Raw genomic sequence first — 12,817 nt, forward strand, 5'->3', positions numbered from 1 at the left:
GCGCAGTGGGGCACGGGCCTCTGTCCTGAAGCAGCATTGGCGAAACATGGCCATGTTGACTCAGGCCTTGATACTTTTATAAGTCAAGTTGGAAGTTTTGTGAAGAAATATCTTGTACTGAAGTGTTTTATGAACAAGGGTTATACGCTGGGATGTGACAAGAGATCACACTAGTTTTAACAGAACCAGGTTACCAGTATACTTTCCTCAGCCTCATACTTGATTAAACCTCACTAAACTTCCAAAAAGACATTTTGGAGCTCGCTTTGGATTTTTTTTTTTGGTGCTGTGAGCATAAGGTTTTCTCCTGTTGGCATCTAGTAGTTAAAGGAGGCATCCTTAAGTAAATCTCACATTATGTCCTTCTCCCAAGAACCTGTGGCTGACATCACAGAGGTTCTGTAGGGCCACGTATCTGCAATAGGAGTTTTTGAAGCCAGTGAAGAGCTTTAATACCATGTGATTTACCAGAGCATAAGCAAAAGAACAAGAAAAACATTTTTATAAACATGTTTAGAAAAATAAAAGGCTTACTGAATGTGCTTCAACTTATGATGAATAATGGACAGGACCTTAGGAATAGATAAGAGGAGGAATTTAAAAAAAAAATTGAAGTAAAAGGCTTCTGGTTCAAAAGAAATAAAGAAATGTAAACAGTTGGTCTCAGGAATTTCTTACAGCATCAGATGGTGCATCAACGGTCTTAAGCATTACGAAACTTAAAAAAGGTTCAAGGCAGTGTGAGAGATCATTACATAACTGAATCATAACCGAATCGTGTGACTATTTAGGATGCTTTAGGTGGCAGTGTTTAAGTAGGCTACATTTTGTGATTTGAGTTAGAACATTTCAAGAAAATGAATATACTGACCACATATAAATAAAAATGATTTGGTAAAGATTAGAGGTTTAATCAGCTCATATCATGCCTGGACTCTGAAAAGATCTAGCACAGCATGTAAAAGACAGAGTGCTCCAAGAGAGAGTACTCCAAGATAACATCACAAGTCCTTTGAACAAAAACATTAAAGATCACATAAAATCCTTTCCAAGAAATAGTCTTAAGAGAAGTTTTATGTTGTTCATACAGAAACAGAATGCCTGCAAACTAAAGTCAACTTACTGCCTGCTTTTGCTCTTCCTCCTTGGGCCCATGGCAAACAGGAAAGTGAAAAGAGAAATAGGATATGTTAGTCATCACATTAAAAGGACAGTACAAAGAAACAGAACAGAGACTCAATATGACTTATACAATTGTGTATAGGGACAAATGGTTAAGAAATTCAGAGGTAATAATTCCCACATTGCAGTATTACATACGTTATATTTACTAGTTATATTATTGAAATGAAACAGAAGATTTGTAAGAGAATTAAGGGTTCTTTTACTAAAGACTAGTGCATGTTATCTGCACAGAACCCATTTTATTCCTATGGGCCCTGCTGCAAAGAATGTCTGTTAATATATTCTTTGTATGTTAATCTAAGATGATTTGTGTATGAATTTGTGATCCACTAAGAACTTTGGATTAAATGGAATAAAAGTTTTTAAATAAATAATAACTAAATTGCCCTAATCTTTAGTAAAAGACACTCTAAATGCCCCAAAGAGGGTATTAACACCAGAATCAGCATACCTCAGCACTAGGAGGTAGATGCACTAAACGTTTTTCATCGTTAAATGAGCCCTCAGGGAAGAATTTCCTATCCTTTCCATGCACTTAAGCCTATTTTCCGACGACAGTAGCAGCTAACGAAAACGGAATGGAGATGAGCAATTAGTGTGAAAACCCCATTGAAACGACATGCACTAACCTTTTCCGATTGCCTTTACGCAGGAAAAAGGCAGGAAAACTAACGAGAGGTCTGGACCTCTCGTTAGGACAGCTCCGTGGCAGGAAAAAGTGTTAAGTGAAAAAATAAACAAACTTTGAGCCAATCCCAGCGCATTAGCAGAGCTAAAAGCGCTGTGATTGGTCCAAAGGACCTCAGAAAACACATAAAAAAATAAAAATAGGATCGGGAGGGGGCAAGGGCGCTCATCAGGAGCGTCCTGTACGGACGGCCTTGCCCCCCTCCCCCCCGCTGCTCCCCACTTTCCGCCGCTCCCCCCACCCCGAAAAAGCAAACTTCTAGAAGCCCCTGCCCCCCTCCCTTCCTCACTACTCTCTCACCTCAGCTCCGCCTCCCGACATCCTCCATCCGTGCCCCGCCCCCTTTTGGGGTCGTCGCCGCCATTCCCCTCCTCCATCGGGCCCCCCTTCATCTTACCGGGCCCGTGCAGCGCCTCTCTCCTCTGTCCGAAGGCGCTGCACGGGCAAGAAGAAAGCTGAATCAGCTGATGCCTGCCTTCGCGATGGCGCGTCTTTCTTCTGCTGCGCCCGCCCCTGTCTGACGTCAGTAACCTACGTAGGTTACTGACGTCAGACAGGGGCGGGCCCAGGAGGAGAAAGACGCTCTATCGAAGCTAGGCGAAGGCAGGCATCAGCTGATTCAGCTTTCTTCTTGCCCGTGCAGCGCCTTCGGACAGAGGAGAGAGGCGCTGCACGGGCCCGGTAAGAGGAAGGGGGGCCCGATGGAGGAGGGGAATGGCGGCGACGACCCCAAAAGGGGGCGGGGCACGGACGGAGGATGTCGGGAGGCGGAGCTGAGGTGAGAGAGTAGTGAGGAAGGGAGGGGGGCAGGGGCTTCTAGAAGTTTGCTTTTTCGGGGTGGGGGGAGCGGCGGAAAGTGGGGAGGGGGCAGGGGCTGCTAGAATTTTGCTTTTTCGGGGTGGGGGGAGCGGCGGAAAGTGGGGAGCAGCGGGGGGGGGGGGGGGGGCAAGGCCGTCAGTACAGGACGCTCCTGATGAGCGCCCTTGCCCCCTCCCGACCCTTTTTTTTTATTTTTGTTTTTATTTGGGAGCCATGTGCTTGCGATTTGACTGTGTTTTGACTGTTTGTGGCATGCGCAGAGCAGCTAACATAACGCTTGGCTGCTCTGCGCATGATTTGGGGGCCGATTAACGATGTGTATTGTGATTCTTTGATACATTGTACGTTTCACTACCGATCTCAGCATGTGTGACTTTTTTTTTTGGTGCATTTTTCGTTATTTTAAAATCGTTAGGGACTTTAACGATTTAGATTTTTTTACGTTTGGTTGCTGCATCTGCCTCTAGGTCTTAACACATGAGCTGGAATTCTTTGCCATAGACACTGAGGTACTCTGAATCTGTAATCATGGTATGTAACCCAGGAATAAGATTAATTTTCCTTGAAAAAGGCACAGGCATTCCATAATTTATATTTTTGAGCAAAGTATTGTAATTGTTATATTAATCTTTGTGAATCTGTAGAAATAAGGCTCAAACAAGATGTAGATGATACAGATGTATTAAGTTCAATCAAAAGGTGACTACCTTTTGATAGCTATGCTTTTAATTGATCACTTATTTTTTGTTTATAAAGAGATTAGCTGTATCACTAAAAATAGATCTATATTATTAACCTTTATTTTTTCACCATTTGTTTTTAAATTTATCTAAATAAAATATATGAAAGCCAGGATTTAGACCAGTGGATCTCAACCAGTTATCAGGAGCCACCCAGCCAGTGAGGTTTTCAGAATATCCATGAACAGGCATGAGATAGGTTTGCTTACAAGAGAGGTATTGTATTCAGTTCTGTCTCATTCATATTCACTGTGGATATTCTAAAAAGCCGAATAGCTGGATGTGTCCTGAGGACTGTGTTGGTTATAAGTAATATAGGGGCTTCTGAAACCAAATTTTACTACCACTACAAAGCTACTACCATCTGGGTCTGCCACTAGCTTTAGTGCATGCTGCCTACCCCACAGCAGCAATTTCAGCAAGAAAACTCAGCATGAGGCATGCCAGCTCTCACACACTGACAGCTCTGAAATGGATGGACACAGGTTTCTATAGTAACGGGAGAAGAGGGTGGCATCACTACATTGCTCATCAGGACATGAGGCCCTGTGCTGAATTTTCTTGCTTAAGTTGATGCTCCATGTGAGGCATGCAGTTCTGAAAATGTGGAAGGGGGGGGGGGGAGGGAGGACAACTGCTCCACCCCAAATATTTTAAATCCAGCTCTGAATATACCAAGGATAAAACTACAGTATAAGTATTTCTTTTCCATGGGTTTTGTTAAAAATTCTGATGATTTGACTTCTGTCTGGTGAGGAAGCAGAACAGATGGGAGTAAGAGGAGCTCATGAGATTCTGACCCCTCTCTGATTGGTAGACTCTGAATTTGGGGATTTTTTTTGAGCTGTGCAGATGTAGGAGGCCTGGAAGACCTCGAAGGCTCGATATGAGCTACAGAGAAGGAGAGCAGTCATTGCTGCATGAACGCTTACGTTTATGGAGGACATCGATGCAGGAGAGGTATGGGCCGAGTGTCTGGAGGGAGAACGATGGCAATGCTTCTTAGATTCTTGTGCTGCAGGTCCCTCACTGCATATAACACCAATGACAAGGACATAGAGTCCTGACACGTTTGCAGCATCATGTCCGATGCAGCACCCTCTCGATGATGCCGATGTAGGTTCCACATAGAGTACGAGTTTCCTGCCATGCTTGATGCAGTTGTCGATGCAGAACCAAAAGGTTTTTCACACTGGGGGTCTGTGGGCTCTAAGAGACCTCACCTGCATGTGCTGCCAGAGGTTACAGTGAATGTCTCCGTGGTCTGGACCTAGGCACTGAACACACCGATTATGGGGTCTTTGTCTGAAATAGTCCTATTGCATCAAGTACGCTTCTTAAAGCTAATCAGCACCCTCAATGACAAGGAAGGAAAAATGGCAGACACAAGGTGAAAAGGCTCTATGGCCCAGGGAGCTCAAGTAATTCCGTACCCAAAAAAGGTCAATGATTCCCAGGCAGGAAAAGGCTCAGACGCCCCTTGGGCCGAAAATTGAAAAGAAATTACTCATTTTTTACACTCATTTTACATGGTATGTGTTACTTTATATGTATACCCGAGTTTGATTTGTCCTTGCCTTTCTCAGGGCACAAACCGTAGAAGTCTGCCCAGTACTGTTCTTGTACTAAGTTCTGAAGCTAACGTCGAAACCCCTTAAAATTTACACTCCAGCCCATCCCTATCTATTCAGTCACGATCAGGGCATAGACCGTAGAAGTCTGCCCATCTCTCGCTTTGTTTCCCCAATTACCAGCGTCGCCACCCAATCTCCGCTAAGATTCCATGGAACCATTCCTTCTAAACCGGATTCCTTTGTGTTTATCCCACGCATGTTTGAATTCCATTACCGTTTTCATCTCCACCACCTCCTGCGGGAGGGCATTCCACATATCCACCACCCTGACATTAGTCCTGAGTCTGCCCCCCTCCAACCTCAATTCATGTCCTCAAGTTCTACTAGTTTTAGTGCCGAGGAGAGACTGAAAACACCTCTGCTTCACACGTCGGGCGGGAAGGCTCTAGTGCATGTGCGGTGGGGGGCACTGCCTGAAAGATTTAAAATGACGGTGCACTTTGCAGTGTCCACACCGAGCTCCGTGGATTACGTCACCCATATGTGAGAATATTATGCCTGCTTGTCCTTGGAGAAAACAATATATAAGGTTTTGGATCTAGAAGCAGTGATGGAAGAGGCTGATTTCAATTTAGTAGCTACCACAGAGACGTGGTCCACAGAGAACCATGACTACGATATAGTTATACTAGGCCAGTGGTTCCCAAACCTGGTCCTGGAGGCACCCCAACCATCAGGTTGTCAGGATATCCACAATAAATATTCATGAGAGAGGTTTGAATGTAATGGAAGCAATGCAAGCAAATCTCTGTTATTTATTGCTTTTATATCCCACATTTTCCCACCTATTTGCAGGCTCAATATGGCGTACAATTTTCTGTCATGACTTATGTCATTTCAGAGTAAAGATACAATTGGTAATAGATATATAACATGGATGATAAAGTGAACATTCAAGTAACAAAGGGAAGAACATACGTACTAGGCTATAATCTGTTCAGGAACGACAAGGTAGAAAAGAAAGGGAGAGGGAGTGGCATTATATGTGTTAAAGATAACCCTAAAGTGACAGAATTACAGGACTTAGAGGGTAAGGAAGAGGCACTATGTGTTATTCTGGTAAGAGAGAAAAGAAAATGTACATTGGTGTGATATACAAAACAACTTCAAAGGCAGAACAGGACAGAGATTTAACTGAAGACATCCAAAGCATAGTTGCGTGTCCCTTTTAGCAGGGTCTTCTAGTAGGGAGATCCTGGATTCTCTAAAGGGAGATCTGTTCCAGCATATGGTAATGGAACCCACATGGGATGGGACCATACTAGACATAGTGCTTACAAATAGGGAGAGTTTCTGATGTTATAATGGATGATCATCTGGCATCCAGTGATCACTGGATGGTGTGGTTCAGTATTAAGACTTGTGTGGAAAAGGTTCATTCAAAATTGAAAATTCAAGACTTAAAAAAAAACAAACAAAAAACCCCCCAAAACCTAACTTTATTGAGATGGGTGATTATCTCAAGGAATTGTTAGCTGGACGGGAACATCTGGAAGAAGTAGGAAGGGGGCAAAACTGAAAGGAGCTACTTTAAGGCCAATAAACCTTTTTGTTAGGAAAGTAAATAAAAGTAAGAAGAAAGTAAATAAAAGGAAGAAGAAAAAAAAGGCCACTTTGGCTCTCAAAAATAGTAACTGAAATAGTAACCTACAAGAGATCACAGAAAGAGGACGACAGCCAACATCATCTGGAAAAGCTAAGACAAGCTGGTAAAGTTGAAAGGAAAGCAAAGACACAAATGGAAGAAAAATATCCAACACAGTAAAATGGGGGCCACAAGATTTTATTTTATTTTTTAAAGATATGTTAGTGATGAGGAAGTGCAAAGGGTAGCATTGTGAGGCTCAAGGATGAAGGGGAGGAATATATAGAAGTTGATAAGGATAAGTGGAATTGCTTAACAAATTTTTCTGTTCTGTGTTCACAAATGAAGGGCCGGGAGTAGGACTGCAGAAGACAAACATAAATAGGAATTGTGGTATACCCTTAGTTAAAGGTGGGCATAGCAATGGGGCTGGATGACATAAATCTGAGAGTACTGAAGGAACTTAAGGACGCTCTGGTGGCTCCACTGTCTGATCTTTTCACTTATTCTCTGAGTTCGGAGGAGTCTTGGAGGACTGGAGAAGGATAGATATGGCCCCTCTCCACAAAAGCGGAAGGATTGGGAACTACAGGCCGGTTAGTCTGAACTCTGTGGTTATTAAATTAACGGAAATGCTGGTCTTGTCAGATAAGTCTAATTAATTTTTTTGACTGAGTGACCAGAAAGTTGGATCGAGGGAGCGAGCTAGATGTGGTAGATTTTAGCAAAGACTTTGACATGGTTCTGCACAGATGACTTATAAATAAACTGAGTGCCCTTGGTATGGGTCCTAAAGTGACTGACAGTCACAGCCCTGCCATGTCTCCTACCCCGCACCCCGAACTACCATCGCTCCTGTCTTGCCCTGTGGCCTGGTCCCACGGTATCCTCTGGTGTGGCGGCATCGTGGACATTCCCATAGGCATGTGTGCTGAGTGCCCTTGTTTCTAGGGCCAGCTGCATGTATCCCGGGAGGTGTGCCTAGAGTGACATCACGGGCCTGGGCACATTTAAGGAAGGCCCAGGTCCTTCTTTGGGGCCTTCGCAATGAGTTCTTCAGCCTTGTCCTGTCTTCCTGTTCCAGCCTTGCCTAGTTTCCAGACCTTGCATTGGACTCAGCCTTGCCTCCAAGTTCCTGTCAAACTCCAGCCTTGCCTTGTCTCATTTCCTTCCAAGCTCCAGCCCTGATTCGTCTCAGAGTTCCAGTCAAGCTCCAGCCCTGACTCATCTCCGAGTTCCTACCAAGCTCCAGCCCTGCCTTGTCTCCAAGCTCCCGCCAAACTCCAGCCCTGCGAGTTCCTGCCAAGATCCAGCTCTAATTTGTCTCCAGACTTTGCCCTGCTATGGACCCAGCCAGTCTTGCCTTGAACTCTTGTCCTTGCCCTGACTAGCCCAGTCTTGCCTAGACCTTGCCTTTCTCCGCGCCTTGCTTTGTTTTTAGTGTCTAGTCCCAGCCTCATCTGTCTTGTTCGTTGCCTTGTCCAGTCCCGTACATATCCAGTCCTAGTGTTCCCTGTCTGGACCCAGTTTTAGCCTAGTTCCTTTTCTTGTCTTGTCCTGTCTGGGTATCAGTTCTAGCCCCATGTGGATCTGGTCCTTGTCTCATCTCTTTTGTCTTGTCCCTCTGTGTCTTGCCTAGTGTTGCCTTGCCCAATCTTGTCTAGTCCTGCCTTGCTCAGTCTAGCCTTGTCCTTTCTAGTCCTATCTTGCTCAATCTAGACTTGTCCTGTCTAGTCTTGCCTTGCTCAATCTAGACTTGTCCTGTCTAGTCTTGCCTTGCTCAATCTAGCTCTGCCCTGTCCTACCTTGGTTCTTGTTCCGACTCCTGTCTTGTGCCAGCCCAGTGGACTTGTCTGCCACAGCTTCAGCTGCGGTCTAAGGGCTCATGTCCTGTGTCCATGGCACTGACTGGGTTAGGCTGAGTGGAAGGCAACAAAGGGTAGTGGTAAGTGGAACTCAATCTGAGGAAATGGTGTTACCAGTGGTGGGCTGAAAGCCTCAGTTCTTGGGCTGGTTCTTTCAATATTTTTGTAAGCAATATTGCACAAGGTCTGTCTGATAAGGTTTACCTCTTTGTGGATGATACCAAAATCTGCAATAGGGTAGACATCCTAGTGCCATGCATTTGGGCTACAAGAATTCGAGGGAATGGTAGAGTTTAGGGGGTGAAGTACTTATATGTACTAAAGAGGAGGAGGACTTGGGGGTGATCATATGTGATGATCTTAAAGTGGCCAAACAGGTAACAAAAATGCAATGGCAAAAGCCAGAAGGATGCCTGGATGCACAGGAAGAGGAATGGCCAGCAGGAAAAAGGAGGTGATAATGTCTCCATACAAGTTTCTGGCAATACCTCATTTAAGCCCCAATATTCAAAATAGCGCTGGCACAGCACTGAAAAAAACCCCCTCCCTAATGCTCAAAGCTAATAGTACGCAAATAATCTGTGCACTGTTAGCATTAAGCATTAGGAAGTTAAGGCGGAAGATTGTGCTTGGGGTATGCGGTAAGCAAAGTTCTTGTGCTTATGCCAGTCAAACTGGGGAGCAGGGAGCACTGCATGGCCAGGGGGAAGAGGCATCAGTGCGGCAGATATTTGTGGTAAGTGGAGCTTCCATGGGCAGAGGGAGCTGTATTGCTACCAGCCTTCAGCTGACTGGATGAAGCTGACATCACATGTCCTGGACAGAGCTAACTCCTGTTCTCCTGTGCCCTGGATGTTATGTGAGGATGAACTGTCTTGGATTGGATTCATGGAGAGTGTGTTACTGAAAAAGCTCTTTAAATCGACAGGGCACTGCTGGGTTCATCACTGGTTCAAAACCTAAAAATGCTTCCCCACCTTTTCAGACAGCCTAAAACCTGCTCCAAGCTGGCATAAGGTTTCCAGCAGTAAGGGCCCCTTGTTCAGCACGTTGTTCTCTGAGCATTACAGGGAATAGAAAATGACCTTATTTACATCCTTTTGACTACATTAGCATGATACTTGTGGTGATCTTTCTCAAGCTCATTATTTCATGCACTATGGGTCTCTAAGCATTGTGTGCTGGTTAATCCGGGCGCTAGTACAGTGCTGACCTCTAGCACCCGCATTTGCTTCTGAAAATCGGGGCCTAAGAGTACTGCATACAATTCTGGAGAACGCAACTTCAAAAAGACAAACAGTATGGAGTCAATCTAGTGGGGAGCTATTAAAATGGTCAGTGGTCTTTGTCACAAAGCAGATAGGGATAGACAAAGATCTCAAGTAATATACTTTGGAAGAAAGGTGGAAGATATGATAGACACATTTAAATACATCTGTGGCATAAATGCACAGGAGGTGAGTCTCTTTCAACTGAAAGGATGCTCTGGAATGATGGTGAAAGAGGACAGACTCAGGAGTAAACTATGGAAATATGTCTTCAAGGAAAGGGTAAATGCATGGAATGGCCTCCCAGTGGAGGAGATGAAGACTGCATATGAATTCAAGAAAGCTTGGGACATTTACATGGGATCTCTGGAGAGAAGGAGATGGTAGATGGCATCACCTACAATCGCTATACCCAGTTCTCTATAAAGGTCCTTGAGGACCATATGCATATACATAAAATATGTGCTGAACCACATCACTTCCAGGCAGCATCCCAATATACCACCTTAAATGTCACTGGCCTATTCGAACTCATGCCAGAAGCATCACACATGCCTGCCACATTTGGCTCCCTCTGCCACACCACAAATCCTCATGTGTCCACATGAACCTCATTATCTCACCCATTCATGTTAATCCATATCACCTACAGATAAGAGAGAAATATCTGACCTGTAGGCCAAACAACTACTGATGTAACCTCTCACACATTTGTCAGCAAATTATGTCCAACCAGTTAGGCACCCACTAATAAAGTTTGCATCTAACAGGTGACTGCACATCAATAACCATCATACAAAGCTGATATCTCCCTATAGTGTGGCTATGACTGGCAATCCATTTTGACTACACGCAGGTTTGAATGTTCCACATAGAAGCAGTGAAGAGGAAGAGGAAGAGGAGAACGAAGGCCAACATAAAGAGGAGGAGGAGGAAGAAGAAGAAGAGCTAGCAGAGTCACAACAGGATCAGCAGGAGGAAGTAGAGGAGGAGCAACAAATGCTGGATCCAACTTTAGGGGAGGAAGTGGCCAGGAAGGGCTCCCTGCTGAAACCCAGCAATCAGCTCCCGACTGGAAAAGAGCTACCTCCACTGAAACTGGAGCTACTGGATCCAGCATATCAGTTCCCAAGATACCTAACCTCTAAAGATCACCACCTGGACCCCAAGGGCAGCAGAACGATAAAGGCCTGTTTAAGGAGCATCTTTACCTTCCTGTTATGAACATGCCTAAGAACAGAACCTCCTTCAATTGGAATTATGGTTATTTTGGTCAATGTCATCACTAAGGCATTCACTTTCAGAACATGAAAAGGGTAGTCCAAATTAATCTAGGGAAGGTTTACAACTTATTCATCACACTGGAACCCCTTAGAACCAAATCTAGGTCTTCCCATTCTTCAAACACCATGTATGGCAAAGGTCTGAAGTGGAAAAGCCTTAACAGGTTTTCTCAAAATCTTGAGGATAGGATCATCATCAGAAATCTTCTCCTGTAAAGCTATGGAAATTTGAAGGGAGGACACAACTTGATCAATAAGTGAATAACTCCTCCCAGTAAAACACATGTACTACTGAAGAATCATCCTCTTCCTCTAGGGCAGGGGTTCTCAACCCAGTCCTTGGGGCACACTTAGCCAGTCAGGTTTTCAGGATACCCATAATGAACATACATGAGATAGATTTGCACAGAATTAGAGTAGTTCATGCAAATCTATCTCATGCATATTCATTGTGGGTATCCTGAAAACCTGACTGGCTAAGTGTGTCCTAAGAACTGAGTTGAGAACCCCTGGCTCTAGGACAATTCTCCGACTTCCGGCAAGGATTTCCCAGGGAAAGATCATTACCATCCGGACTCACTGCTCCCTCAACATTTTTCCACAAAGGACAAGGGTTGGACTAGCACCAAGTGGTGTCCAGATTCCCAACCAGGGAACCTAGGATGCTGATTATGATCAGAAGACCCTTCACGAGGATCCTAGGTCTCAGACCATGAGACCCTCAAGTGGCTCACACAGAGCAGGGGTCTGGAACCCAGAATGAGACTACCTAAGCATGACAGAATTGTGGCCCAAGTACAACTGTGAGTCCCCCCATGGCCTCCACTATGAGACCAACCTCCTTGATCCAGAAAGAAGCAAAACATGATCCTCCCAGGAGCAGATGAAAGAATAGCAGTCTGATGACTAAAAGGCCACTGATGAAAACTGCAGTGCTGCAGTGGGAATAGAAGCCTCCCCAAAAGAGAGGATGGCTCCAGTCATAAACCTTTCTTCTTTTGAAGTGACTTTATTTTCTTAGCAAGAGAATAAAGTTAGGGGAGTCCAATATATTTTTGTTAATTCTGCAGAGGGAAGATGAGGGGTACCCCTTCTAGCAAGGCCCTGTAGCTGCCTGTGCCAGATAGCCTCACTGAACAAAGGCCCTTGAGCCATGGCATCGAGGCTACAGAGGGAAAGCAAGCCCATCCAAGCTCAACTAGGAGTAGGATCATAATCTGAATGCTGGGAGCTTTCACTTGCCAGCCTCAACCGCTGGCACAGGCTGTAGCATACATCCAGGGGGGGTGGGGGTGGGGGTCAGGACTATTAACCATAAAAGTCCTGCTGCATCAGTCTGACCGGCACCAGCTGCTGGAAGGAGAGAAATATTGACAGAATCATGGCTGCACCACTTTTTATACCACTAATATCATTAGAATATTTTTTCTCTGCCTTCAACTGCTGGGCATAACCTACTTGTCTGGACTGGTATAGCAAAATGATTAAGAATGGCAAGCTGCTGAAGAGGTCCACTTCCCTAAATCACCTGGCACCTAAGAGGAAAATGGATTAAATTCTAGAGTGTGTTGTCTTCTTTCCTTACTTATGCTAAATCTTGTCAAGATGTATTGTGACATACTTTAAGGGCATGGCAATTGCATAATGAGCCCCTTTTAAACATTTTGTTGGGCACTACTTTTCAGGCTATATATGACATGACAGTCCATAACAGGAGAGTGATCAGCTATTCCTGCTGTTTTTTATGAGT

The 12,817-nt window shown here is 44.6% G+C and overlaps 1 protein-coding gene across 2 annotated transcripts in view; it reads right to left on the reverse strand.

Annotated features, from left to right (window-relative positions):
- Positions 1-12,817, reverse strand: part of DTNB (dystrobrevin beta) — a 425,808-nt gene that overhangs the window by 136,406 nt on the left and 276,585 nt on the right. The window contains exon 16 of one of the 2 annotated variants that reach the window (XM_030198634.1): positions 1,124-1,144. The exons of the other annotated variant lie outside the window; for it this stretch is intronic. Within the exon in view, the coding sequence (XP_030054494.1) occupies positions 1,124-1,144 (21 nt within the window). The remainder of the gene's footprint in view (positions 1-1,123; positions 1,145-12,817) is intronic. 2 annotated transcript variants of the gene reach the window in all.

The sequence above is a fragment of the Microcaecilia unicolor genome, chromosome 3, assembly GCF_901765095.1.
Source record: "Microcaecilia unicolor chromosome 3, aMicUni1.1, whole genome shotgun sequence".
In the NCBI taxonomy this organism is placed as follows: Eukaryota; Metazoa; Chordata; class Amphibia; order Gymnophiona; family Siphonopidae; genus Microcaecilia; species Microcaecilia unicolor.